General features: G+C 36.2%; 1 protein-coding gene across 3 annotated transcripts in view; it reads left to right on the top strand.

The window, feature by feature from the left end:
* LOC111987545 (THO complex subunit 2) overlaps window positions 1-26,221 on the top strand; it is a 37,300-nt gene extending 11,079 nt beyond the window's left edge. Inside the window, exons 6-22 of one of the 3 annotated variants that reach the window (XM_065760328.1) lie at window positions 3,064-3,144; window positions 13,185-13,256; window positions 13,417-13,464; window positions 13,604-13,672; window positions 13,764-13,897; window positions 14,880-14,955; window positions 15,644-15,837; window positions 16,313-16,393; window positions 17,285-17,495; window positions 17,612-17,854; window positions 17,944-18,024; window positions 18,118-18,237; window positions 18,332-18,391; window positions 21,549-21,676; window positions 25,600-25,696; window positions 25,787-25,915; window positions 26,020-26,221. In XM_065760328.1, coding sequence (XP_065616400.1) covers window positions 3,064-3,144; window positions 13,185-13,256; window positions 13,417-13,464; window positions 13,604-13,672; window positions 13,764-13,897; window positions 14,880-14,955; window positions 15,644-15,837; window positions 16,313-16,393; window positions 17,285-17,495; window positions 17,612-17,854; window positions 17,944-18,024; window positions 18,118-18,237; window positions 18,332-18,391; window positions 21,549-21,676; window positions 25,600-25,696; window positions 25,787-25,915; window positions 26,020-26,028 — 1,833 coding nt within the window. In that variant the 3' untranslated portion in view covers window positions 26,029-26,221. Of the gene's footprint in view, window positions 1-3,063; window positions 3,145-13,184; window positions 13,257-13,416; window positions 13,465-13,603; window positions 13,673-13,763; window positions 13,898-14,879; window positions 14,956-15,643; window positions 15,838-16,312; window positions 16,394-17,284; window positions 17,496-17,611; window positions 17,855-17,943; window positions 18,025-18,117; window positions 18,238-18,331; window positions 18,392-21,548; window positions 21,677-21,996; window positions 23,694-25,599; window positions 25,697-25,786; window positions 25,916-26,019 lie in introns of those variants that run through there. The other 2 variants (XM_065760329.1, XM_065760330.1) reach the window with 2 other exon arrangements.
* The last annotated feature ends 1,743 nt before the right edge of the window (window positions 26,222-27,964 follow it).

The following is a 27,964-nucleotide window of genomic DNA, read 5'->3' as shown; positions in this document are numbered from 1 at the left end:
TGAGATTGTCCCTATTGGGGAGGTGAGTAACATTTAAACTTTGGCTAACATTCTTCGATGCAGGGTGGGCAGTTTGCCTATGATTTATTTGGGAATGCCATTGGGTACTTCATATAAGACAGCCTCTATTTGGAACCCTATTCTAGAGAGGATGGAGAGAGCTTACGGGCTAGAAGTGTCTTTATTTGTCAAAGGGTGGCAGGCTCACTTTGTTGAAAAGTACCCTTTTAAGCCTTTTGACTTATTATCTTTCCATTTTTACTGTTCCTAAAGCTGTGGCTATTAGATTAGAACGCATTTAGAGGAATTTTTGTGGGGTTCCTTAGAAGAGTGTTTCAAATATCCTTTGGTGGCTTAGGAAAAGGTCTGCTTACCGTGTGAGTTGGGTGGTATGGGAATTCAGAATTTGGTGTCCTTTAATCAAGCTTTATTAGGAAAATGGCTTTGGAGGTATGACCATGAAACTACTCATCCGTGGTGGAGGGTTATTGACATGAAATATGAGGAGGGGAAAGGGATGCAGAGCACTAGAGTTTGTAGAAGGGCTCATTGGTGTGGCTTATGGTGAAGCATTAGTGAAGGGTGGGAGGGCTTTTCTAAGAACTTGTCTTTTGTGGTGGGGATGGTTCTCGTATTCTTTATTGGCATGGTAAGTGGATTGGGGATAATTCTCTTAAAACTCTGTCCTCAGTTATTTGTGTGTTTAGCCAATAAAGAAGCTTGTATTTCTAATGTGTTAGTCCTTTAGTGGGTGGAAATGATAGAGTGTGGAACTTAAGATTTTATAGGGAATTCAATGAGTGGGAGTTAGTGGCTTCTTTCTCCTTTCTTCACTTGATCCAATCTTGGATTCCTAGGGGTGGTTGTTGTGACAGCCTTTTTGGCGCCTCAATGGAAGTGGGAAGTTTGACATTTGGTCTTTTTATCATAAGATTTGAGATGATACTCATTCTATTTTCCCTTGGAAGGACATTTGGAAAGTAAAGGTTCCTAAAAGGGTGGCATTCTTTATGTAGATAGCAGCTCATGATTAGATTCTAACTTTGGATAATCTTATGCTTTGTGGTTGTCCTTTGGCGAATTATTGCTGTATGTGCTATTGTAATAGGAATCTGTGGATAACTTGCTGATTTTCTACCCAGTAGCTCATTCTGTGTGGATGTATATGCTTCAGTTGTTTGGAATTGATTGGGTCATGCCAGGTTCAATTGTAGACTTATTATTTTGTTGTTATCATTGGCTTGGGAAACATAATTTCGATATTTGAAATTTGGTTATTTGGACTAATGTAATCGACGTTCTTTTGAGGATGCTGAGAATTCTTTGGCTCAGTTGTTAGACTTGTGCTAACGGACTCTTTCATTGGTCTTAGTGTTGGGCTCTCTTGGATTTATTTGCTCTTTAGATTTTCTTTTGTCTTTTAGAATAGTTTAATGATTGTTTGTTCCTATTTGTTTCTATAAAAAAAAAAAACCTGGGTTTTTATTTTATATATATAATTTTTATTTTGAGAATCTAATTTATAAGTGGATAAAGTAATTTGAAAATTAACAGGAGAGTTGTCCTATTTTTTAGGCAATGTTTTAGTAGGAGTTAAAGTTGCATTTTTACCAGATTGTTCTTTAGTTTTGTCTCTACTTAAACATAGGAATGTAAGGGTATTTTTGAACTAAAAAATGAGGAATCTAAATAGGGAAAACCGCTTAAATAGTAGTATAGATATGTATTATAACTATATTTGGAATTTAGTGTCTCATAAATCCAGCTATTGTCTTTTTGTCGCCTCAAGTCTGGGACGATGCAAGACCATGGCATCTTAAGACTTACCTTTGATTACCATGATATGTCTAGTGGGACTTGATCTTGTACTAGTGGTATTAGGATTCCTAGTTTGACTAGTAAACTAAAAACATAATAAAAGATTAACTTGAGCTCAAAGAAAATAAAATCTAAAGATACTTAGGATCTTCTAGAATTTTCTAGACTCAACTAATTTATCAATTTTTTTCCCTAGATTCCACTAAACCATGAAAATACCATTAATTTTTTGTAGGAATTTCTGAAATTACAGTATTGTCCTTGTATACAAAATTGGTTATAACTTATTAAATAAAAACCCAAATAAAAAACTGTGTTAACTCTAGTACAAAATTTTAATATAATTGTGGATTGTCAAAAGTTAAGATAATTTTAATTTGGTTTACTTGGTTGTAGCGTTTGTTATAACAAATTATATATATATTTTTTGATAGGTAAGAAGCAAGTATATTCAATAAACTGCTAAATGCAAAAAAGCACTAGCAAAACAAAACATACAAGAAAAGAAAGAAAGGAACAAACATAGGAGAATAGAAACATTAAGAGCAAAGAAGAAGAGAGCTAAGGAAGAGCGGGAGAGAATCACTAAATGTGAGTCCCCAAGCCCTAGCCCAATCAAAAAGGGAACCAGAAAAGAGAGCGAGCATTTGGTCATCGGATCTATCCAAATCCTCAAAACTTGAGATCTATCCAAAAAGAGAGCGAGCATTTGGTTATAACAAATTATATTAAAATTCAGCTTCTCACAACTTAGCCCAATTGGCTTCCTTTTGTGAGTGAATTGGTTCATTTGCAATCTCTTCCTTCACATTTGGGGTTGTTTGTCCTGATGGGGAAGATGGTTGCAGCCACTCTGCCATCATCCTTTTCTGCTCAATAAACTTCATCTGGTTAGCGCTTTCTAAAATATATTTTTTTAAAAAGCAAAAGAATTGCACCAATCACATGGGGTGTTTTTTAAACAGTTTAGTGTAAAATTAAGGGCCGATCTGAGGTACTATTATATGCCAAGTAGTTGGGACTAATACATGGCATGTACACGGGGAAGCATATCTATTTTCTTAAAATTTTTCTTTTTTCCAAGGGGTGAAGTATAAATGAGATAGACTGTTTCAACATGTGCAGTTTATAATGAAATGTGAACTAGTGGAAACAATGACATGCACTGATAATTTCATCTGCAGGTGAGTTTTAAGTGAAAACCAATCTCAATCATAATTGTTGTATTTGTTTTGTTGATTTCAGGTCAGAGTAAATACTCGTCTTCTTTATCAGCAAACAAAATTTAACCTTCTTCGAGAAGAAAGTGAGGGCTATGCCAAGCTGGTATGATAACACATGAATTATTTACAGTATCATTAGTTATATTTGTTACCCCTTCACAAATTTACTGTTTAGTGAGTTATATTGTGTTTTACATCTTTGCTTTATTACAATTTAATTTTTTTTTTATAATTAAATTAGGTGATTAGTATTTTATTTAATTTCCTAGTCAAGGGTGTTTTTGTAATTCAATGATTAGCTTTCTAAGTCAGCTAGAATTAGGGTTTAATTTTATTATTCCATGTAAGCTTTACTATTGTACTCGTATGAGACAAGACAAGTCTGAATGATAAATGAAATTTCTCTTGGAAATTTTCCATTGATCTGGTGTGGACTCTAGGCAACGCTAGGTGCTGACTTCTAGCTTTATTTCTTTGCTTGGTGTTGACTCCAAGTAAGGTTAAGTGCTGACTCCTAGGTTATTTATATTTTATTTTTTTCTCTTCAATTTTTGTTGCATTAGTTTTGGTTTTATCTTGCATCTTTTTTGGTATGGGAGCAAAAATTCAATCGGTGGTTTTCAAGTGTTGTTGTGGGTCCCAAACACAACCGTAACACCAGAAAATCCACTCTTTGCCACAACCCAGAATATATATATATACATATACATTTTTTAAACCACCCACGCTACCGATTGCCTAGCCTATGAATTATTTATAGTATCATTTGTGATATTATTTACCTCAACCCCCTTGACTGCAAACAGAATAAAAAAATTTCAAAGCCCAGCCACCATCCAATGTCCTGACCTAGGTTGCACCGACATGCCATTTGGCAAAGTACCGGTGTCCGACATGTGTCAAACACCGATACCGGTAAGACTCGCCGGACTCCGGTGTCCGAGTGGTGTCTTTTTTTTTTTTTTTTTTCACTTCTCCGACATGGTGCCGACACCGCTCCGACATGGCGTGTCGGTTTCTTTACCAGCCGTACTGGAGTTATTTCGGTTATACTGGAGAAAATTCTGGATTTTGGCCAGTAAATCTGAACCGGCTGGTAAAAAAAAAAAAAAACAAAAAGAAAAAGTAAAAACCTTGTCGTTGCTTGCCACCACAGGTCCGGTCACCGACACAACACCGATCTCAGAGTTCTTTACTTTTTCTTCTCAGCCTCACGTTGCTGCTACTGCTGCAGCGCTGCTTCGTTTTCTTCTTATTTTAGCTTCATCTTCTTCTCTTCCTTTTTTAGTTTTCTCTTTATCTTCCTTTCTCTTGTTTTATCCGCCCCTACCCCATGAGAGTTGAATAGTTTTTTACTAATTGACACATTTTTAAGGAATTGACACCGGTTTGAACTGTGAAAGTTTAACAAATAGTGAAAATTTGAATGTAACTTTTTAACTATTCAAACTCTCTTTTATCACATCAATCAGTAGCCAGTAAAAGTCACACTCACGTGTTCAACACTTCAACTAAAGGCTTTATTTTAAAATTCAATTTTCTTTTTATTTTAATTGTCTAACTACATTTAATTCTTTCTTTTTCTTTTTTAAATGTATATAACTACATGTAACTTATTCACTTTTAAAAAAATAAACATATATCCCCCCATTATTATTATTATTATCATCATCATCATCATCATTATTGGTTAATTGAATAAATTAGGCATCTATATTCAATTAGACATAGACTTGTAATTTTATATTAAAAAATATGTCTAAATATAAAATTTAATTAATTATTTAATTGCTGTACCCATGTCGTGTCATATCCTTGTTTTTTCAAAATTGCCGTACCCCCGTATCTGTACTTGTGTCGTATTCGTACCCGTGTCCATGTTGGTGCAACTTATGTCCTGACCCTACTGCTAGCATACCCAACCGATGTCACAACCAAAAAAACAACATATTGTCGTGAACCAACCCCCGTTAAGAAATTCACCAAGACCCAATCAAAATAAAAGCTTGACGTAGGACAAGGGGGAACAACAAAATATGATTTAGAACACCAGGGGCTGGTCTAGTATAGCTTGGGTTTTGAAGAATTAGGGTTAGGTTTTGGTGGGTAATAGGCTAGAAAATAATAGGGATTATAGGGTCTCCAAAGGGGACAAGGATTAATAGGGTTTGGGAATGAAAACAAAGGTAAAAATCAAGAATTGGATTGCTGTGAACAGTGATGTGAATAGTAACCGTGAATAATAAAATTAAAGAAAATAAACAAATTCTAGGCATCACACCTAGGGTTCCTTGGCATCACACCTTGGAGATGGTTGCATCACACAAATCATAAAGAAAGCTTCATAGCTATTAATCAATTTCTTGTGTAAACTAAAATTTGATTTACAATATTAATCTACAGGGATTGAATAAAGTTACAAATTAGATTGTCTGGGATCTTCATAGGAAGAAACACCATATTCATATATGTCATTCGAGTTAATTAACTAATAATATAAGGTTAACCAGCACAAATGTGATATAGAAATCATCAAATATTGATTAACATGACAACATGAAGAGTTGACAAAGTTACAAAGATTGAGGAGCTAAGCGGTTAGTCGATATAAGTTCTCGAGCCACGTAACTTGACTTCATATCTTCCTTCAAATGCTGCAACGGAGATAGAATAACCGTCAGTGAAGCAATGGGAAAAAAAATTTACTGCAAGCATACATTATCATAAATGCAAGATAATATATCAAGAGAATTGTATAGTAATGACAAAGGATGCTCTCTCGAGTAGTTTTTGATCACTGTCCACTTTTGGTGGTAGCTGGTGGTCTCAATAAAGGTCGAAGTGCCTTTAAGTTTGAGAATATGTGGTTGAAAGATGAGGGTTTTGCGGAGAGAGTTCCGCAATGGTGGAATGGGTATTGTTTTTTGGGTTCTCCAAGCTTTATTCTGGCTCGTAAATTAAAAGCTCTTAAAGATGATTTTAAAAAGTGGAATAAGGAGGAATTTGGGATTTGGCGTTTCGGAAGAAAAGCCTTTTATCTGAATTGTAGGGTTTGGATGTTAGAGAGGACTTGTTGGGTCTTTCGCATGTGTAACAAACTCGTCGTACTCAGATTAAATGTGATGTTGCCCATTTAGCTTCTTTGGAGGAGATTTCTTGGAGACAAAAGTCTTGGGTGTTGTTTGTGAAGGAGGGTGACAATAATACTCATTTCTTTCACCAGGTAGGAAAATCCTTATCAAAGAACTAATCATATTAGAGGTATAGAGGTGAATGGTGTCCTTTATGAGGGTGAGGAATAGGCGTGTTCTAAGGTGGTTCAATTTTATCAGGGCTTGTACACAGAGTCAAATACATGGCATTCTACTATGGATGGTTTGGAATTTGCTAGCATTCGGGAGGTTGAGTAGCTTTCTCTTGAGAGGGATTTTTCTAAGGAGGATGTGGTATAGGTCCTCTAAAAGATGGAGGGTGATAAAGCTTTAGGTCCTGATGGCTTCACTATGGCCTTTTTTCATAAATGCTAAGAGTGTAGTGGAAGAGGATGTTATGGCCTTCTTTGATCATTTTCATAGGAGCTCAAAGTATGAATGGTCTTTGAAGGCTTCTTTCCTATCTTTATTTCCCAAGAAAAATAATGCACTGAATATTAAAATTTTTTGGCCTATCAGCTTAGTGGGTAGTGTGTATAAGCTGTTATATAAGGTGTTGGTTAACAAATTGAGTATGGTGTTGGACAAACTCCTTTCTACGTCGCAAAAGTTTTTTGGTGGTAGAAAATTTTTGGATTCTGTGCTTATTGCTAACGAATGTCTAGATAGTAGACTGAAGTGTTGTACTTCGGGAGTGGTATGTAAGTTAGACATTGAAAAAACCTATGATCATGTGATTGGGACACTTTGTTCTATTTGTTGGAGAGGATGAATTTTGGGGTTCGATGGAGGGGATGGTTAAAGGATTGTGTCACTACTGTTTGCTTCTCATTTTTGGTTAATGGATCTCCTACTGGTTTTTTTGATAGCTCTCAAGGGCTAAGACAAGGTGATATGTTGTCTCCTCTTCTCTTGCTTTTGATCATGGAGGTTTAAGTCGGATTTTGAAGAAAACTAAGAAAGTTGGTCTTCTTCAGGGCTTTCATGTGGGGCCTATTAATACTACTGGTATTCGTATTTCCCATCTATTATTTGCAATGCTTCTACAGAGCAGTTGCTTTCAATTAGGTTGGTTTCAATTAGGTTGGCTTTGACTTGTTTTCAAGCTTTTACTGGTTTGAAGGTGAATGTGGGGAAAAGTGAGATTGTCCCTATTGGGGAGGTGAGTAACATTTAAACTTTGGCTAACATTCTTCGATGCAGGGTGGGCAGTTTGCCTATGATTTATTTGGGAATGCCATTGGGTACTTCATATAAGACAGCCTCTATTTGGAACCCTATTCTAGAGAGGATGGAGAGAAAGCTTACGGGCTAGAAGTGTCTTTATTTGTCAAAGGGTGGCAGGCTCACTTTGTTGAAAAGTACCCTTTTAAGCCTTTTGACTTATTATCTTTCCATTTTTACTGTTCCTAAAGCTGTGGCTATTAGATTAGAACGCATTTAGAGGAATTTTTTGTGGGGTTCCTTAGAAGAGTGTTTCAAATATCCTTTGGTGGCTTAGGAAAAGGTCTGCTTACCGTGTGAGTTGGGTGGTATGGGAATTCAGAATTTGGTGTCCTTTAATCAAGCTTTATTAGGAAAATGGCTTTGGAGGTATGACCATGAAACTACTCATCCGTGGTGGAGGGTTATTGACATGAAATATGAGGAGGGGAAAGGGATGCAGAGCACTAGAGTTTGTAGAAGGGCTCATTGGTGTGGCTTATGGTGAAGCATTAGTGAAGGGTGGGAGGGCTTTTCTAAGAACTTGTCTTTTGTGGTGGGGGATGGTTCTCGTATTCTTTATTGGCATGGTAAGTGGATTGGGGATAATTCTCTTAAAACTCTGTCCTCAGTTATTTGTGTGTTTAGCCAATAAAGAAGCTTGTATTTCTAATGTGTTAGTCCTTTAGTGGGTGGAAATGATAGAGTGTGGAACTTAAGATTTTATAGGGAATTCAATGAGTGGGAGTTAGTGGCTTCTTTCTCCTTTCTTCACTTGATCCAATCTTGGATTCCTAGGGGTGGTTGTTGTGACAGCCTTTCTTGGCGCCTCAATGGAAGTGGGAAGTTTGACATTTGGTCTTTTTATCATAAGATTTGAGATGATACTCATTCTATTTTCCCTTGGAAGGACATTTGGAAAGTAAAGGTTCCTAAAAGGGTGGCATTCTTTATGTAGATAGCAGCTCATGATTAGATTCTAACTTTGGATAATCTTATGCTTTGTGGTTGTCCTTTGGCGAATTATTGCTGTATGTGCTATTGTAATAAGGAATCTGTGGATAACTTGCTGATTTTCTACCCAGTAGCTCATTCTGTGTGGATGTATATGCTTCAGTTGTTTGGAATTGATTGGGTCATGCCAGGTTCAATTGTAGACTTATTATTTTGTTGTTATAATTGGCTTGGGAAACATAATTTCGATATTTGAAATTTGGTTATTTGGACTAATGTAATCGACGTTCTTTTGAGGATGCTGAGAATTCTTTGGCTCAGTTGTTAGACTTGTGCTAACGGACTCTTTCATTGGTCTTAGTGTTGGGCTCTCTTGGATTTATTTGCTCTTCTAGATTTTCTTTTGTCTTTTAGAATAGTTTAATGATTGTTTGTTCCTATTTGTTTCTATTTGCTCTTTGTTCGCTATTATGAACTTTGTGTATCTTTCCTTCTATTCCTTTTTTAATAATATTTTCTTTCGTACCTATCTATAAAAAAATTCTAAAAACATTCATCATCCCAATAGAAAGCATTACAACTCTTTAAATAGAAGTCTAATATCTAATCCTAGATGAACTAGAATTTCTTAAAACCCTAATGTGACTTGGACTCGGACTCCTTAGGCTTTTACTAAAGTAAGATCCAATGGACTATAAGCACAGTCCATTCCAGAATATTAAGAAATTACAGAATTTCCCTTGATACATAAAATTAAATAAAATATAATAAATCATTCTCACTGCCTCTTGCATCAATGACCCATAGAGTTTAGCCATACCAATTCGATGCCCTTTCAAGCCCTTGTTGTGACTGATTGTTGCAAGATTGTTTTTGAGCACCTTGTCGGTTTCACCCTCATCTCCAAGTGCAAAGCCTAGGAGTTTGTCGGAGATTTGATTTATCCTCACCAACCCAAGGAAAACCGTTGGTTTTTGTTGGACTGAGCCTGTGAGCAATTGATTGCCACTTGGGCTGAGGTTTTCTGTGTGAGCATCTGCAACTGTTAAGTTCTCTAATTAGGGAAAAATGATGTAGGAGGCTCTAAGAATTGTATTTTTATTTGTCAAGCAAATTTTGTTTTAGGTCTTGGTAGTATTTTTACTAGTAATTGGAAAATCTTATTCTAAAGAAGAGAAAAGCAACACTTTGGATTGGACCAGAGCTCTTCAATTATTTTCTTGTCATTCCTTGTTAGATTTTTTCTTGAGCTTTGTAATTTTGTAGGCTGATGCTGTTTTGTATACTTTAAAGTCTTTTTCAATAATATAATTTTGGTACTTCTCAAAAAAAAAAAAAAGGAAGATAAGTCCAAAGATTTATCCAAGTAGTGAGGGAATGGCTACTTAAAGCTGCCATCCAATTATACAAAATACGAAATAATAATAATTTAGTTCCGAGGGCAAGTGCCTTTGAATGTGCTATTGTTACTTTCTACCCAAACAAGCCACATGACACATAAAGGTAGAGCACCCCAAATATCCACATTGTGATGCCAAACAAATCCCCCTTTCCAATGCTCCAATAAGGTCTTAATAGTTGATTTGGTTATTAGAGTCTTATTTAATTTCCAAGAGTCAATGGTATTTTTATAATTAAATAATTGGCATGTTGTATAAGGGTGAATCGGATGTTCTAGATCATGTGGTGGATTTTTATAAGAAACTATACCAGGGGTTGGAATCCTGGAGGCTTACTATTGATGGCTTAGAATTTGATTGTTTGGATGAGACTGAGAGGCTCTCACTAGAGAGGGATTTTGAGAAGGAGGAGATTCTTGAGGCATTAAAGGAGGCTGAGGGAGATGAGGCCCTTGGGCCTGATGGGTTTACTATGGCGTTCTTCCAAAAATGTTGGAGTGTAGTGGAAAGGGATGTTATGGCTTTCTTTGCAGATTTTCATAGACATGGCATCTTTGAGAAATCTCTTAATGCCACGTTTCTTTGTTTGATCCCTAAAAAGGTCAATGCTATTAGTATCAAGGACTTTCACCCTATTAGTCTTGTGGGGAGCTTGTATAAGTTTCTGGCAAAGGCTTTAGCACATAGGCTAAGAGGTGTTCTGGATAAGTTCGTTTTTGACTCTCAGAATTGTTTTGTTGGCGGGAGATAGATTCTTAACTTAGTCATTGTCCTTATTGCAAGTGAGTGTTCGGATAGTAGAATTAAGAGTGGGATTCCTAATGTGATTGTCAAGCTAGATATTGAGAAGGCTTATGATCATGTGAATTGGAATGCTCTGTTCTACCTTATGGAGAGGATGGGTTTGGGGGAGAGGTGGCAGAGATGGATGAAGGCTTGCATTTCCATAGTTAGGTTCTCAGTTCTTATTAATGGTTCTCTAGTGTGTTTTTTTTTTTTTTTTTTTTTTTTTTTTTTTGGTGGCATTTCTCACGGTCTCCGTCAAGGGGATCCTTTATCTCCACCCTTATTCCTCTTGGTGATGGAGGTTCTTAGCAGGTTGCTGAAGAAGATGGAAGTGGCGGTTCCTTGAGCGGATTCCAAGCGGGCTCCCAAGTGCAAGGGGGTTTGAAAATCTCCCATCTTCTTTTTGTTGATGACACAATCTTATTTTGTGATGCTTCTAGGTAACAATTATTATATGTAAGAATGATGTTGATTTTCTTTGAAGCTATCACAAGTTTAAAGTCAATGTTGGTAAGAGTGAGATTGTGCCAGTAGGTGAGGTAGGTAATTTACATGCTCTAGCTTGTGTGTTATGTTGTAGGGTGGGAAGTCTACCTATGAATTACTTGGGTATGATGAATTACTTGGGTATGCCTCTTGGGGCACATTACAAGGATCCCTCAATATGGAATTCAATTCTAGAAAAAATGGAAAGGAGACTTTCTGGGTGGAAACAGTTATATTTGTCTAAGGGTGGCAGCCTTACTTTGTTAAAGAGTACTCTTTTGAGCCTTTCTACTTATTTTTATCACTGTTCACTATTCCTTAAGCTGTAGCAGCCAGATTGGAGAAGATAAAAAGGAATTTCCTTTCGGGGACTTCTGATGAGGTCTTTAAACATTCATTAGTTGCGTGGGTGAAAGTTTGTTTACCGATGGAGGAAGGTGATCTGGGGATAAGGAGGGTGGGGTTGTTTAATCAAGCCTTGCTTGGTAAGTGTTTATGGCGCTTTGGGAAAGAAGTTCACAGGTTATGGCGTCAGGTTATAGCAACCAAATATGGAGTGGATAGTGGGCTTGGTGTACTAGTGATGTTTGAGGGACCCATGGCTGTGGAATGTGGAATAATATTAGAGCAGGAGCGAGTGGGCTTATCCCTCTAAAGGGTCTCTATCCAGATCTTTTTACTTGTGCTGTTTCCAAAGAAGCTTGAATTTCTGATTTGGTTGTTTCTAATTTAGAAGGGGGTAATAGAAGTTGGAATTTACATTTCCGTTGAGCTTTTCATGAAAGGGAGGTAGAGAGAGCATGTTTTCTGCTTAAGCATCTTTATTCTAATATGCCAAGGCGTGAGGAAGATGATATGTTGACTCGGAAGTTGAATCATTCTGGTGTCTTTGATGTTCGCTCTTATTACAACTTGTTAGCTGATCCGGATGGCTCTTCTTCTATCTGTTTTCACTGGAAGTGCATTTGGAGTACCAAGGTACCTAAGAGGGTGTCTTTCTTTTTATGGACAACAGCTAGGGGTAGTATTCTTACCATTGATAATCTGGTTCTTAGGCGTTTACCATTGGTTAATTGGTGTTGCATTTACCGGTGTGATGAGGAAATTGTGGATCATTTTCTACTCCACTGTAAGTTTGCTCATGCCTTGTGGAGTGAAGTTTTTTTGATATTTGGAATCTAGTGGTTGATGCTGAAGATAGTAACCTCCCTTCTTTTTGGCTGGTGGAATTGGCCGGGGGAAGCATTCCTCTAATATTTGGAATATGGTTCCAGCTTGTTTGATGTGGTTAATTTGGTGGGAGCGTAATAATCGTAATTTTGAAGATATTGCGAGATTAATAGATCTTTTGAAGCTTATACTAGTTGGGACCTTATTTCAATGGGGGTAGAATTTGGGGTTTTACACAATGCATTTCCATTTTTGAATTTCTTCTTTCTATTTGTATCTCTTCTTGAGGTACTTGTATTCGTTTTAAGTTCTGAGTGTTCACCATTGTGAACATGATGTCCTTTTTATGAAATAAATCTTTGATTACCTATCAAAAAAAAAATGGCTTTCTTAATTCAACTAGAATTAGGGTGTAGTTTTAGGATTCTATATAAGCATATTATTTTACTCCTTAGCGACGATACAAATTTGATTGAATAATAAAATTTCTCCTAGAATTTTTCCAAGGTTCTGGTATTGACTCCAGCCAATCTTAGGCTTGACTCCTTAGTTTGTTCTCTCTTGCTTGGTGTTGACAGGTTATCTATACTTTATTTTATGTTCTTTAATTTCTAGTGTTGCATCTGGGTTTAAGTGATAACCCAGTGATAACGGCATCCTTTGTGGTGCCTCATGTCTATGGAAGGGAGAGGGATTCTTAAACTACTCATTGAAATCTTTGGTAAAGTAATTCAGATTTAAGCACAATTTTGATTTTCTTACATGTACGCTGCTTTTGTTGTTAATTCACATATAAGCTGCTCTTGTGGAATGTATTGGTTATGAATGATTGCATAGTAGAAGAACAATTTGTCGTCATGAGTCTGTTTAAATTTTTATTTGTCTATCCTTTATGGATAGAGATTGTAAGTAGATTGTAATTAGTTTGTTATTAGATTTTTAATTATATATAAAAAAAGTTATTGGGTATTCACTATCTTGTGGATCTGTAGGTTACCCTTCTTTGCCGAGATTCTGAAGCTTCAACTCAAAATGTATCAGCAGCAACAATAGGCATTATTAAGGTTTTTGAGTTTCATTGTTATTCATCTATTTTTTGAGTTTACCTTCACTGTTATCCCTCTTTCTTATTTTGTTATTTAATCTTTTTTAACTTTATCTTCATTGTTAGCCTCTGTCTCTTTATTCTTGTATTTGACTTTTTTTGTTTAATATATCATGCAGTCATTAATTGGACATTTTGATCTAGACCCCAATCGTGCGTTTGATATCGTAAGTTTCATCTACTTATCCTTTTTGTTTTTCTGCTATCTTATAGTTGTGCTTAGATTGCTCTGTTTAATTTTTGCTTTGAATTTGCTGGTACCCAATTTATTTATGGGTTTGACTTTTAATGCTTCTGTTTGGTCAGGTTTTGGAGTGTTTTGAACTTCAGCCGGATAATAAGATCTTTCTGGAACTGATTCCAATTTTTCCCAAGGTAAGGATGTGTCGTAGGTTGACTGGTCTTCAAGTTATAGTATACTAATTGAATAGCTTTATTTTACTAATACTTCTGTCATTCTTTGCAGTCTCATGCTTCACAGATTCTTGGTTTTAAATTTCAATATTATCAGCGTATGGAAGTAAATAGTCCTGTACCGTTTGGGCTGTATAAGCTTACAGCTTTGCTGGTGAAGGAAGAGTTTATTGATCTTGATAGCATGTGAGTGGTTTGTGCAAACTTTCTGGTCATGTAATATAGTGATACTATAAATTTTGTTACTTTAAGATGATTTCTATCATCTATGACCACAGTTCAATTTGGTGCCTTTTGTTTTTGTTTTAGATAAGTAGTTCAATTTGATGTTTTTGCACTTATTCATTTTGATTATTTTTTTGATAAGTAGCTCAACATGGTGTTTTTGCTCTTATTCTTTTTATGGTCTGCATGATTAGGTTTCTGGAGTATAATTTTTTTAATGGTGGTGAGTGGGTTGCATTTTTTATTCAGGGGATATCTAACTTCTTCCTGGGGTTAATTGAATAAGCCATGTGTGAAAGAAAGAACATGAGCCGTATTATTATAGAACTAGAGTTTTTCTACAGTTACTCCTCAAGAATTTTGAAAACTCAAATGGGTGAAATGTTGGTTCATCAGCATTGTTTCTGTGACTGATGCATCTAATAATTTTTAGAACTTAATTAAACATGGAATCTTTGAGTAAAAACATTGCGGTGGTTTATTACTACATTTTCTTGATGCGAACAATTAAGCCTTAGATGGAAAGTAGAACATCAGTGATAGTTTACTTTTATTGGATCACTGAATGCTTAATATTCTACACATTTGACCGTAAATAACATATCATAGAATATGGACATTTGTGGGTTCAAAACATTCTGGGTGTGTATGTAAAACTACTAACAACAAAATAATTATTTTATAGTTGGTTCTGTTAGTGTTCTGCTAATGCCTAGTATTTTATGCCTTCTATTTGTTAAAATAACTGTTGCAGTCCGGAATTAATTCATGTCTTCCTTCTTATTTGCTACAGCTTACAGTGCCATGTTTATTGGATAAGTCAAATATGTGCTTTTGTATTGTCATTTGTTCTGTTTTTTCTCTCTCTCCCTTGAATTGCTGTTTCTGCTATGGTTATTTTCTGATTGGATTTAGTTCATGTCTTCCTTCCTATTTTTTCCAGATATGCACATTTACTTCCCAATGATGATGATGCATTTGAGCATTATAATGCTTTTTGTGCCAAGCGACTTGATGAGGTAGATCTACCATAATTACTCACTCGGTGTTTCACTCTGTTATCCAATTTAGGTAGAAGTCTTTGTTATTATGAAATTTTTCTGCATAATTTTTACCAATGAGGTGGGGACTTCTGTTGTCTTCATGAATATATTGAGGTTACACCTTTGGTGTTCTCTGCTGAATGTCATATGTTCTTTCTTTCTATCTGCTGTGATATAATTTTGAGTGTAATTGATGATTACTAATTCATCGAAATCGTATGAGTTGGTGCAAGCTGTTACATGATACATGTTGTTACTGTTTAGAGAGTCCTTTGTATCTCTCTTGTTGTAGTGGTGTCTTTAGAATTTTCTTTGGTAAATAGCTCATGGTCATTTTCCCTTATTCCGTGTTTGGAACTTTGGAGGAAGAGGAGAGTAGAGGGGAAGGTGGGGAAGGAGAGGAGAGGGGAATGATTACCCCCTCCCCACTTGTTTTATTTTTATTTTTTTGGTTGATAATTCAATAGTTGGGGTTGGAGGGATAGATGTCGCCGTTGAAAATACTAGGAGCTACTAGTTGAGTTACAAGAGATTTTCTCTGTTGTTGCAGTGGAGGCTTTAGAAGCTTCTTTGGTAGATGGCTAGGAGTCCGTTTTCCTTAATTCAAATTTCAGATTATGCTTATGCCTTTTTATGTGGACATGGACTTTCACTCTTTTTGCAGGCCAACAAGATTGGGAAGATAAATCTTGCCGCTACTGGGAAAGATTTAATGGATGATGAGAAACAAGGAGATGTGACAATAGATCTTTTTTCCGCGTTAGACATGGAAACTGAGGCAGTTGTTGAACGATTTCCGGAGCTTGAAAATAACCAAACGTTAGGCTTGCTTACAGGATTCCTTTGTGTCGATGACTGGTAGGTTTGTTTTTATTAGAACTTTCTATGTTTGGGTCACTGTTAAACTGGTGATTTTTATGGTTGACTATGGTTACTGTTTATGTTATCTTTTCTTTTTTCTTTCCTTCTTTTATCCTTTTGTCTTGGTTGGGAGCTTTTCTCCTTTGGAAATTGCTTATATTTTTGTTCTCTTAGTTGTGCTTCTATTTTTTATAAAGTACATGCGAAGGGTTGTCTACATCTTTTCCGCAAGGATAGGAAGTTATATGCTCAGTGATATAATCACATCTTTGTGTATTTTTAATGTAAAGGTTAATTGATGTTCTGTTTTTTATACATTTAATACGTATAGGGGCAAGGTGATAGAACCCTTGTTTGCACATATGGAATTAGTTTATTACAAATCAACGTTTCAATTTTTTTTTCCTTTTGTAAAGTTGCCCTATTACTATTTATTTGTAATGTATCTGAAAGATATCTTATATGTTGGCAGGTACCATGCACATATACTATTTGGACGTCTCTCACCCCTCAATCCAGTGGAACACGTTCAAATTTGTAACAGCTTGTTTAGGTAAAGTTAACATATGACTTTTGGATTATTTTTGTTTGAATTTAAGTTCACACCTGTCTCTGTTATTGAGTTCCTATACTTGTCTGCTAACAAAACATACAAGTAGGCCCTTATCAAAAGAAAAAAAAAAAAAAAAAAAAAACTGAAATACACTAGTAGGCATTAGTAGGGCTGTCTGGGTTGGGTTTGTGCACAACCCGGAACCGACCCAACGGAATTGGGTGGCAGAAAATCCCACCCGCCGCCGACCGCCGGAGTAGACGGGTTGGGCGGGTCAAACCTTCAACGGGTGGCAGATGGGTCGGTTGGTGTCATAGATTTGAGAAAACGGTGAGAAAATTGCGAGAAAACGGTGAGAAAAACCTAGATCCGGCGAAAATCTCATCGGAATTTATGAGATTTTGCCAGATGTGGTGGAAATCTCACCGGATTTGATGAGATTTCACTAGATCTGGTCAAAATCTCACCAGGTCTACTTGAAATATCGCCAAAATTTGGGTTTTTTCGCTGAGTTCTGGAAATTTTTTGCCGGAATTTGGGTTTTTGTCGGGCGGTTCTGGTTTTTTGGGTTTTGGGGGGAGGGAAACCGAAATTGACCTGCCGGAGTTGGTTTCTGGTGGAGAAGACCTGCTGCCGACCGCCGGAGTAGTCAGGTTGGCCGGTGTCAGATGGGATCCAGTCGGTTTCTTGGGGTGGGTTGGGTCTTCAAATGGGTTTGGACAGCCCTAGGCATAACGGTGGCTACTTTGTTATTTCAAGCGCATTTTAAGAATTCAATCTAATAACTAAGGCATTACTTAGCATTATTAGTGTGATTTTGGTAACCATTAGCTTGCAATGGTAGTGTGTCTACATTGGTAACATCAATAAACCTGTGCTGAATCTATCCAGGCTTATCGAAAAATCAATCTCTTCGGCATATGACATTGTCCATCAAGCACATTTCCAAAGCTTTGGGTCTTCTTCTGGAGCCAGCATTGATGCTATGGATGTAGCAAATTCATCAGTTCGTGGGTCTTTTGTTGATCTTCCTAGTGAGCTATTTCAGATGCTTTCTTGTGCTGGACCTTACCTATACCGTGATACTCTATTGCTTCAGAAGGTGTACTTTATTTTTATTTTTATTTTTAATTCTGATGTTATGATAACTGTATTTTTCATATTTTTCTTACTCTTTGAGCTGATAGTGATTGCCCATCTCTTGTATTTCATGAATAGGTATGTAGAGTATTGAGAGGCTACTACTTGTCGGCACTAGAGCGTGTAGGTAATGGTGATGGAGCACTGAATCCTGAAATTGTTATTGGTGGGAATCGAGATCCCCGTCTGCACCTGAAACAAGCTAGGTCAAGGATAGAGGAAGCCCTAGGAACATGTCTACTTCCTTCTTTACAATTGATCCCTGCAAATCCAGCAGTTGGCCAAGAGATCTGGGAAGTAATGAATCTCCTTCCATATGAGGTTGGCCTTACTTCCACGCTATTTGATTCTTCATTTAAGATTTATTAAGCGTGGTGGAGAATGTTGGTATATAAATCTTGTTTGCTTAGGCGCGGTACCGTTTATATGGTGAATGGGAAAAAGATGATGAACAGATTCCTATGGTTTTGTCTGCAAGGCAAACAGCCAAGGTATAAATAATTATTTTTTAAGTTGAGTTCTTGTCTTTTCTTTCAAGCTTGGTGCCTTACAAGTATCATTTGCCATGCCATGTTGCTTTACAGTTGGACACTAGAAGAATTTTGAAAAGGCTTGCAAAGGAAAATTTAAAGCAACTGGGCCGGATGGTTGCAAAACTAGCTCATGCCAATCCAATGACGGTACTTAGAACAATTGTTCATCAGGTATTATTTCATTTGGTAGTAGGCTCTTTTAATGGTCTTGCTGCTCAGTACTTTATATAAGAATTAAATTAATGTCTTAATCTGTGATGTGTAGATTGAGGCCTACAGGGATATGATCACTCCTGTAGTAGATGCATTCAAGTATTTGACACAGGTGAGAATTTTCTTTGGCATTGTACCTCCTGATTCCCTTTGTTCATCTTCTTTTAGTCTTCATGATTCTGAAGAAATCTTGTTTATTTGTGTGGTAGAAGTGGTCTATTTGAAGCGTTCTCTTTTGATTAGTACTAATATTTTATTCATAAAATAAATTATTTCATGGTCACGGTGAAATGATTTTGATCCAGTCACTGCATTGACTAAATTTGTTGTGTTCATGTATCAATTTAATAGTCAAAAAGTAGTAGAAGCAACAAATTTTTAAATACGTATATGATGATATATATGTTCTATTCATATCTCTTCCCCCTCCCCCTCCCCCTCTTCTATTTCCATTCCTCCCTTGGTATATAAAAATTTGTTGTTTCTATTACTTTTTGATTATTGAATTGATGCATGAACACAACAAATTTACTCAATGTAATGACTGGATCAGAATTCCGTTGACCAGAGTCATTTACTATGGTTTTCTGTTCTTGACACAATTAAAATTGATGAGCATAGTGTGGAGGTGAAAAGAGTAGGTGCCAAGGGACTGATGTACTGTGGTTTTTGTTTAAAATTTCAATATGTTTGACCAGATTTGTTGGAGGAGAAAATCCCACACTAATAATTCTTTGATTTCTGTCTTTTGGGGCTTGCATCTAGCCCCAGAGTTTCTTGTTGTCAATCCTTGCCTGCTGATAATTGCAGGAGAGTGATTTGAAACTGGGCTGGTAGGTTTCAACCAAAAGCCTTATTTTAATGCTTCACTCGATTTTTTGGTATCAAAGCAAACTCTGATCTGCCACAATTATTGTTACTCAAGAACCTCCACCAAAACAATCCCACATCATCATCACCCTACCCGGTAAAATACAACCATCCACATCTAGATCTTAATGGCACTCCGAACACCTAAATTGTCAAACCAAAGCCATTACAAGTTACAACACAACAAACCCACCACCACCACCCCCCACCCCCCCACCCCCACAACAACAAACACACACCACACGCGCACCAATAACCATCTAAAACAAAAAAACTAGACTACCGACACCATTGATGGCCACATATCATAGCCAAAACAACCCAATCCCTTGACCATAAACACTGCAAACAGAATCCCAAAAAAAAAAAAAAAAGTCATGGGTATCGTTGTTTTGTGAATGCCTAACTAAAATCAGTGATTTGATCTTAGTCTCTTTGTCCCTGTCTTGCCTCTAGTCTTCAAGCCTTGCATTGTTGATAGAAGCTTGCTAGAAAACACAAGGCTATGGTGTGGTGTGCAATCGCAATTGCTAGCCAAGCCACACTGTCGCAACCCTGTCAGAAGCCTTCCCTCTTGCACAGTGCCTTGGATTGAGCCTTGACCTCTGCTTGGACTCTTGCATGGATCCATTGGGTCAACCTGGACCCATTTTGTAATGTTAAAATATACAAATTTTTTAAAACCTCACTTTTTCTAGGTACAACTGTATATTTATCAAACTTATTTTTTAAGCTCAATGAACCAATGAAAATGAGCAATACCAAGCCAATCTGCAACATAGTTGGAATTTGCAAGTCTACCCAATCAAGTCATGGTCCTACCTACAAAAATAATATAGAGGGCTATTATTTGGTGTTCAAACAGCACATGGAACGTGTGCTACTCCCTTTATTTGGTTGAGTTGTGGCAACAACTTCCTTAGCGGGCTGGCTCTATTACTACGGCCAGGTTGGCAAACCTCCTAGCCCACTGTACAGTGTTAATATTAGAGGTACATATGTTTGATAGTCATCAAGACTCATGAGTTTTCAACAGTTGGTTATATGAGATGGACCAATGCTTTATCTATACAAATTTTTCTTATTTATAAAAAAAAAAAAAAAAAAAAAAAAAATTCTTTGAACAGGTAGGTTTATCAAATAAGAAGGTGAAGTTCGCCAAAATGAAATTCATAGCTAGAGTTAATGGAGTACCGCAAGGGCATTGAGAACCCTTGCCTTCAATTGGATAAGCCTGATTAGTGATTGAGAAGAAATGAAAGAAAACCTTAGAAAGAAATATGTACTCCAACCCTATTGAAGAAATTATCTTCCAAAATCTTATTGGATGATTTTTTAGATCAAAGAAATAGTCCGTATCCCACTAGGAAAGTGTAAAAGATAGTATGGATGTAAGATGGCACTGTAGCACTATGCCAAAAAAATTTACACTTTCCCACCTTTGGCACAAAACAAGATGTGTATTTGCGTAGTTTCTAGTCCTAAGCCCACTCTAGCATAGCATGCCATGGGATAAACCTTGAAAAATCTAGCAAAATCCTTTCAAGGCTTGTCTGCAAGGTTCCCAAAAATTAATACCCTTCTTGAGTCATTGGAGCTGTTAAGGACAACAGGTTGCAATAAATATTGCTTCTACATTCATGCATCAAGAACATACTGTAGAACCTAAACAACAAGGTGAAATATTTGAACCATATGTAGTAACACCTTTTAAAGAGTCATGTATGTTGCTTATCACTTAGGAGGATTTTCCACTACTTGATGAGAAGGTTCAACAAGAGTGCAAAAATTCATAGGGTACACTTGTGAAAAGTGAGTTTTATGCATCTTCTTTTTATAAGCCCTTTATTGTGCATAAAGTGATAAAGTTTGATAATTGGAAATGTTTGATGCAGTAGTACTTTATGCGGGTCAAGATTAGGCTATATCATTTTACACATTGATTCCTCCAATTGATTTTATAATTTTAGATAAATTTAATGACATTGTGGAACAGAAAGTTTTTTTGTTCTTAGTGTTGTCAAAGGTACTTCACGAGTTGGTACTTATTTCATGGGAAAAAATTCTTGTCCTTGAACACTTTGAGGATGAGCTTTCTCCAACTTGGGGATAATGATGTGGGTTGCACAAGACAATTTTGTTTGGGTTTAATTTAGAGTTCAATTTTGTTTTGAAAAAATAATACTTTTTGTTGTACTTGGAATGATTTGTTTGAACCTCTTTTGTTTTTTCAAATGAGAAAAATATATATATTTTTCCAACTAAGACTATATTTCCCAGCATTTGGGATCTTTTTTGTCATCTGACTGTGTAGCTCAAGTATCCCTTCTATTTGATCAATAAATATTTATCCCAGTATTTTTTGTTGATCCTATATAAATGCTTACTTTTATGCACAGCTCGAGTATGATGTTTTGGAATACGTTGTGATTGAGCGTTTGGCACAAGGTGGGCGTGATAAACTAAAGGATGATGGCCTAAATTTGTCAGACTGGCTTCAATCTTTGGCTTCATTTTGGGGTCACCTGTACGTATCAATATTTTATTTTTGCCCTCAATTTATTTATTCATATATTTGTGAGTCATTTGTTTTCTATATGTTGTCATATTGGCATTGTAATAAGTATCAGCACTTTCATTTTCAGTAGGTGTCAATCTAAATCATTGATTTCTTTTTTTCATTTTTTTTGGGCATGTAGTGCTAACCCATCTTAGGTTGTGTGTAGGGGGGTGGGGGTGTTACTTCTTACCTATGTATTGACTGTCAAGTGATTTTTGGTCATTTATTTTATGAGTTTTGACTGACCTGCATTAGAATCATTAATGAACGTTTACCGCATATTGTAGAATTTAGATGTATCCTGGGATGCTTTACGTAAGTTTCCGGGTTGCAGATTAACCGTCACAAAAGCATGCTGACTGGAGCTGGGGATGTTGTGACATTGCCAAAATATTCTGTGCCCGACTTGGGAGGTCAGGACAGTTCCAACAATTTGGCTTGCCAATAGGCAGGCATACTCAGAAAACTGTATGAGATTTGATGACAGAGTCAGAATTACGAAAAGAGATGCACATTACAAGGGGAGGGCTGGTCAGGATTACCCTGTTCAAACTTTGATTGGTTTTCTTTATTAGCTTTTTCGAGTTTGGTATACTGGGGATTGGAATGTGAGAAAACACTTGTTATATTTTTCAAATGAGGTGTAAAGATGCATCAGACCCACTGGGTGAGAGAATATTTCATTGGAATCAAAATAAGTTGTCTTCTGGGTCTCTAGTCCTTGATTCTTGCACGATTTCAAAAGCTTGGTGTCATTTGCATAGCTTATAAAAACGGACTGTGGATAGCTTGTCAGTACATGAAGGAAAGAAGTTGGGTCTATCTGAGTTCATGTTTTGGTGTTGTTTACAATGATCATTAGCTTATAAAAAAAGGTGGTGGAGAGCTTGTCAATACACAAAGGAAAGAAGTTGGGGCTATCTGAGTTCATGTTCACATTGAATGGTGTTCTGGGGTGTGTTAATAACAATTTCAATGATTTTGGAGAGGTGTGAAATTGAGGGTTGAAGGATTAGATGGGGTAAATTTCTTTAAGTGCTGAATACTGTGCTGCTCATTGTGGAGCTCTGTAAACTGATTTTTTATCTTCAGCGGACTTCTAAATATATGAATTTCGGTGATTTGTTTATTGGTCTGATGAAGTGCATGGTTCAGTGTGGAAGTTGAAGATAAGAGGCATTTGGTTCTCTGTATTGCAGATCCTAGTCAGAATTCTCTTTCACCTTGTGCTCCTTCCTGTTTCTAATTGTTTGTCTCCCTGCATGACACTGTTCAAAGATTCCAGAGAGTGTAGATTTCCGGTTTGATCAGCTGTTCTCTGTAATATTTTTTTTCCCATAGATGAGCCAGACATATGGGGAATTTTCTTCAATAAAAAATGAATCACTATCAACTGAACACTTTATTGTTCTTCCATCTGCATTGGCCGGGTCTGAAGATGGTTTTATGTTATAGTTCAGGATGTCATGGGTTCTTCATGATTTTGTAGCCCTTTTATTCTGCATACTCCTGCCTTATAATAGAGAGAGGATGTACAAGATTACTTCTTAACAAAGGAGATATAGAATGTAGAAAGATCAACTGATCTACTGAAGTAAATCTCAGCAATTATGGAGGCAAAAATCAGAGTTTTACAGGTTGAATTGTTCTTATAGAGCTTCATCTGTGAAAGTTCTCAAGGATTTTGGGGCTGTTGTACAATTACCAGGAAGTTTTTTGTGGACAGAGAATTGAAAAGCTCTCTTCCTTTTTTTTTGGGGAGGGGGGCGGGGAGGAGGGGTGTTGTAGGAATTCATTTTCTGTACATATCTGGATTGTGTGAGAAGGATGGTAGATATTATTTATGGCTAACAAAGAAGCAGCTTGGTTCAAAATGTTATTTTTTCTTGCATATGTAATTTAACTTCTGCTGAACGGGGTTCTATAAGGGTTTATTTTATTTTATTTTTAGAACTGAATCTATTTATAAGAAACTATTATTATTATTATTATTATTTTTTTTGTTGTTGATAATTTAATGATTACAACAAGTGGGGAGGGGGGATTGGAAGCCTGGTTCTCCTCACTAAAGAGAGCAGGGAATGCTACTGAACTACAAGGCTCTTGACATCTATATGTGAGATCCTTTTGTTGCATAATAAATAAGTTCCTCTAAACTTGATTATTTTTGTAGTTTCTTTGTTGCGTTTTCCTAATAGAATAGATTTCTTCTTTTATACAATTGTTGTTGGATCAAACTGTGTTATGGAACTACCGGGTGGAAGGATTGGCTGATTTTGTAAATGGATTGAATACAGCTGTCTCATTTTTCTGTTAGGTCATTTTGTGCTATGAACATGACCATGTTCGAAAAAGAAACAATGTGATTGAGATTTCTAATAGGTTAAATAATTTTTGGGGGAAATTACACTTTACTCTCCTAAACTATATCCCCTTTTACACACCCACCTAAACTAACTATGAGAATGCACACATTACCCCCCCTCAACTAATACCCGCATAACACTTGCCTCCCTAAACTATAAGAGTGAATACGTAACCCCCAAACTATTACTTGTGTAACACGTTGCACCCCATCCCATGGATAATAGTTTAGGGAAATAAGTGTACATTCTCATAGTTTAGGGGGGTGATTGTAAAAGGGGTCATAGTTTAGGGGGTTAACTGTAGAAGGGGTTATAGTTTAGGGGGATAAATTGTATTTTCACCTAATTTTTGTGGATCCGCCATGATTTTACCTTATCAGAGCAAACATGTTGCTCAATTTAATACTGCTCCATTCTGAATATCTGACCGCTGTAATTGACTTGAACGAAGTTTGTTTACCTTTTTATTTGAATGTGTTGATACTTGTCTTTGATGTAGGATTTCATATGTTCTAGGGTCCAATATAAGAAAAATGGTTAAAATTGAATATATGAGATATCTCTAGCTAGTCATTTACCATTTGGGGAAGAAAACAGATTTATTATGAAACATTTTATCTATTGGCAGTGGATCCCTTTGGATTCTGTTTTATCAATGTGCCATTACAATTTTTGGAAAGGAATTACTTGACTGAAAGTTGCTGAATATGTTTCTAATTCTAATTCTGATAGTGTATCATCCATTGACTTGTAGAGTATGCAGATATATATATATATATATATATTCAACTTTATAAATTAGATGTAAAAGCTGCCCTTTGGGGACTTATGTAAAATTTATCTGAACTGAAAAATGGGTGGAGAAATTAATAGGTGGCATTGGAAAGAGATATCTCACCCTTCGTTAACATGTTCCATATTGTTCCTTTGTGTGCACTAAGGGACATCTTTCTGAAGTTGGCTACGTTGATTGCAACTTTGAGAAAAAAAAAAAAGGGAAGTTTATAGTCATGAGAAATAGGAATCCTCTCCATCTCCATTATGATTTTTTTCCTTGATGTCCTTGGTAATTTCCTTGCTAAGCATCTGTAAAAGGCTTGTTTTGACAGTTGGCTAAATATGTCTGCAGTTTTGAGGGTCAGATTTCTTGTGCTGCCTCTGAGAAGGGCAAAAAACGTAAATCGAAGAATAACCGAATAGGGCCTTCTCCATTAGTTGTTAATAAGTTTTCTTGCTATTGACCAAGTGGTCTTTTGTTAAAAGCTTGTCTCCAACAATTGACTAGATAAGAATGAAATTGTCAGGGTGCTAGAGTTCTGACACTGCTTGAGGGCAAGCTATTCTCTGCTATTGGAAACCTTTGATGATTTAACTCTGCATTTTCCACTGGTTTTCTTTGTTTTATCTCCTTCCATGCACCTTTGCTTAAAATGTTTCTAAGGAAAATTAGAACCCAGCTGCAACTTTCTATAATGCAACCAACCGAAGTAGCTTAATTTACTAATATGTTATCATCTTATATAGGTGTAAGAAGTATCCATCCATGGAATTGAGGGGTCTTTTCCAGTATCTTGTGAACCAGTTAAAGAAGGGGCAAGGAATTGAGCTTGTTCTCTTGCAGGTACTTTTGAAGTCTGAAAGTTGTGCCATTTTTGACATGTAAACAGTCCCAACACTATTAGTTATTGACTGGAGTTTTATGATATGACAGGAGCTTATTCAACAAATGGCAAATTTCCAGTATACAGAGAACCTGACTGAAGAACAGCTGGATGCCATGGCGGGTAGTGAGACTCTCCGGTATCAGGCGACTTCTTTTGGAGTAACTCGAAATAACAAGGTACTTTTTATTTTATTGATTGACCTTAGGTTGTTGCTGACTATTAGCAGCTGCATTATAACTTATGTTACCTATAAAAATGGCGCTGTATGCTTGTAATACAGTTAAATTGAGGAGAACATTTCAGGGATAAAGTGGAAGCTACAAAGGGGCAGATTTGCTGGGTTTCTATTTGGAATTATAATGTTTATTATATTTTAGTTGGGGGCATTGGCAGTATTTGGTCAGCTAAACGGATTTGTTTTTTATTTTTTTATTTTTAAATTTTAATTTCATTGTAATGGACTAGGCTTAGGTGTGTTTAGATTAATAAAAGGGGTCCAATAAATTAGGTTTTTTATTTTAAGTTACTTGGAACCCAAGTTCTTCCGGGTTAGGGTTATGTAGCAGTTATAATAGAAACGTGGCACCAGATTTATGAGAAATAAAATTAAATATATATCATTATTATTTGGTTGTCAGGGGCTTTTGGAGCCCCATTGCGTGTGAAGTCCAATAAATAGAATTTTCTGAATGTTAATATAGTTTTGAAACACAAATGCCCAAAATTGGATCTTAACTAACAGATTGGAACCCTATCTATGTTCACTTTCTGAGGAACCCTGTGGTATAAGTTTTTGAATCTTGCAATTTAGACAATAAATCCCAGGTGCTACTAAATTGTTTGATTTATCAATATGTGCAAACCTAGTAGTGAAATGTTGAACTTCTTATAATTATATTTGAATGTTTTCGTCATGCATTAATAGGAATTAAAACTGAACATTGAAGGCTTATCCCATCTGTATATATCGATTGGTAAGTTACAAATGCACCTGGTGGCTCTTGAACCCATGGCTTTAAACTCCACCTTGCTCTTGCAAGGGTAATAGGTGCTATTTGAGCTAGAGGTCATTAGTGTCTTATCTCAGCTATATAGGTTTAGCTACTCCATTTTTGTTATTTTTCTCCCACTTGAGCCATATTCTCTGTGAATTATATAGCTATTAAGCCTCTTGCATAATGTTTCTTCTAGTTCTTGCAATTAGTAAATTTGAACCACAAATTGTATATATTGTCAATTATAGGTTAATGTTGCATTTTGCCTATCTATTTTTTTTTTTTGATAGGTGTTTTGCCTATCTATTTGATTCCATTTTCCCAAATGAGATTGATGTGGTTATGACCCTCCATTTTCTCCTGCACACCTGCAAATTATCAGGACTACGTCCTACATCTGCTTCCTGTAATTGTAATTTGAAGTTTGCCAGACTAGTTGTATATATAGGTGCTTCTATATGAACTCCAACTAATTATGTACTTATGTTAATTTGGGTTTTACATGTATGCCAAGCTTTTGGATACATTCGCATGATAAATGCTGATGTTCTTCGATGCATCTTGAGTTGATTATGGATATTGCATTTGCCAGAACTATCAGATGTAAAACAGATTGATATCTTTGTGCTTAGTCACTTTGGAGGTCTGTCCCCCCGCAACTCTCCATCTCAAATAAATGACAGTCAGGGTATAGGCTTTAAGATTTGAAAATTTCATTTAAGTTGAATGGTATTCTTGAATTGAGTATCAATAACCAGACCTTCTATGATTGAAGGTTTTACTGTTTGGTACACTATAATCGTCTGCAAAATTACACAATATGCACTTCTCATTTTATAATTTCCAATATAGCTGCCCAATGAGCGTCCTCCAACAATAACGGGATGGAAGATAAGGCCATGAGTTCAAGATCTACAGAGTTTGTGTACAAGATACCCAAAAAAAATCCAATAAAGCTGGTAGACAAATATACTCCAACAATATTGGTGTCTTGGGCTTACTATCAAAAGTAAAAAATTAAAATATTGGTGTCTTGGGCTTCAGGACTCACATCTACTGATTCCCTTTCGATGTTTATAAATTCTCCTGTCTGGTACATAATTTTGAGCTTTCTTTGTACCTTTTTGGCTGCTTCGTGCCCCTTTTTGCATGATGTAGTCTTTATTTAATAATTTGTTTTTACTTATAAAAAAGAAAAAGAAAAAGAAGTTCTTGGACTGTAAAACTGGC

The sequence above is a fragment of the Quercus suber genome, unplaced genomic scaffold (assembly GCF_002906115.3).
Source record: "Quercus suber isolate HL8 unplaced genomic scaffold, Cork oak 2.0 scaffold_362, whole genome shotgun sequence".
NCBI lineage: Eukaryota > Viridiplantae > Streptophyta > Magnoliopsida > Fagales > Fagaceae > Quercus > Quercus suber.
This window is presented reverse-complemented; position numbering and strand designations above follow the sequence as displayed.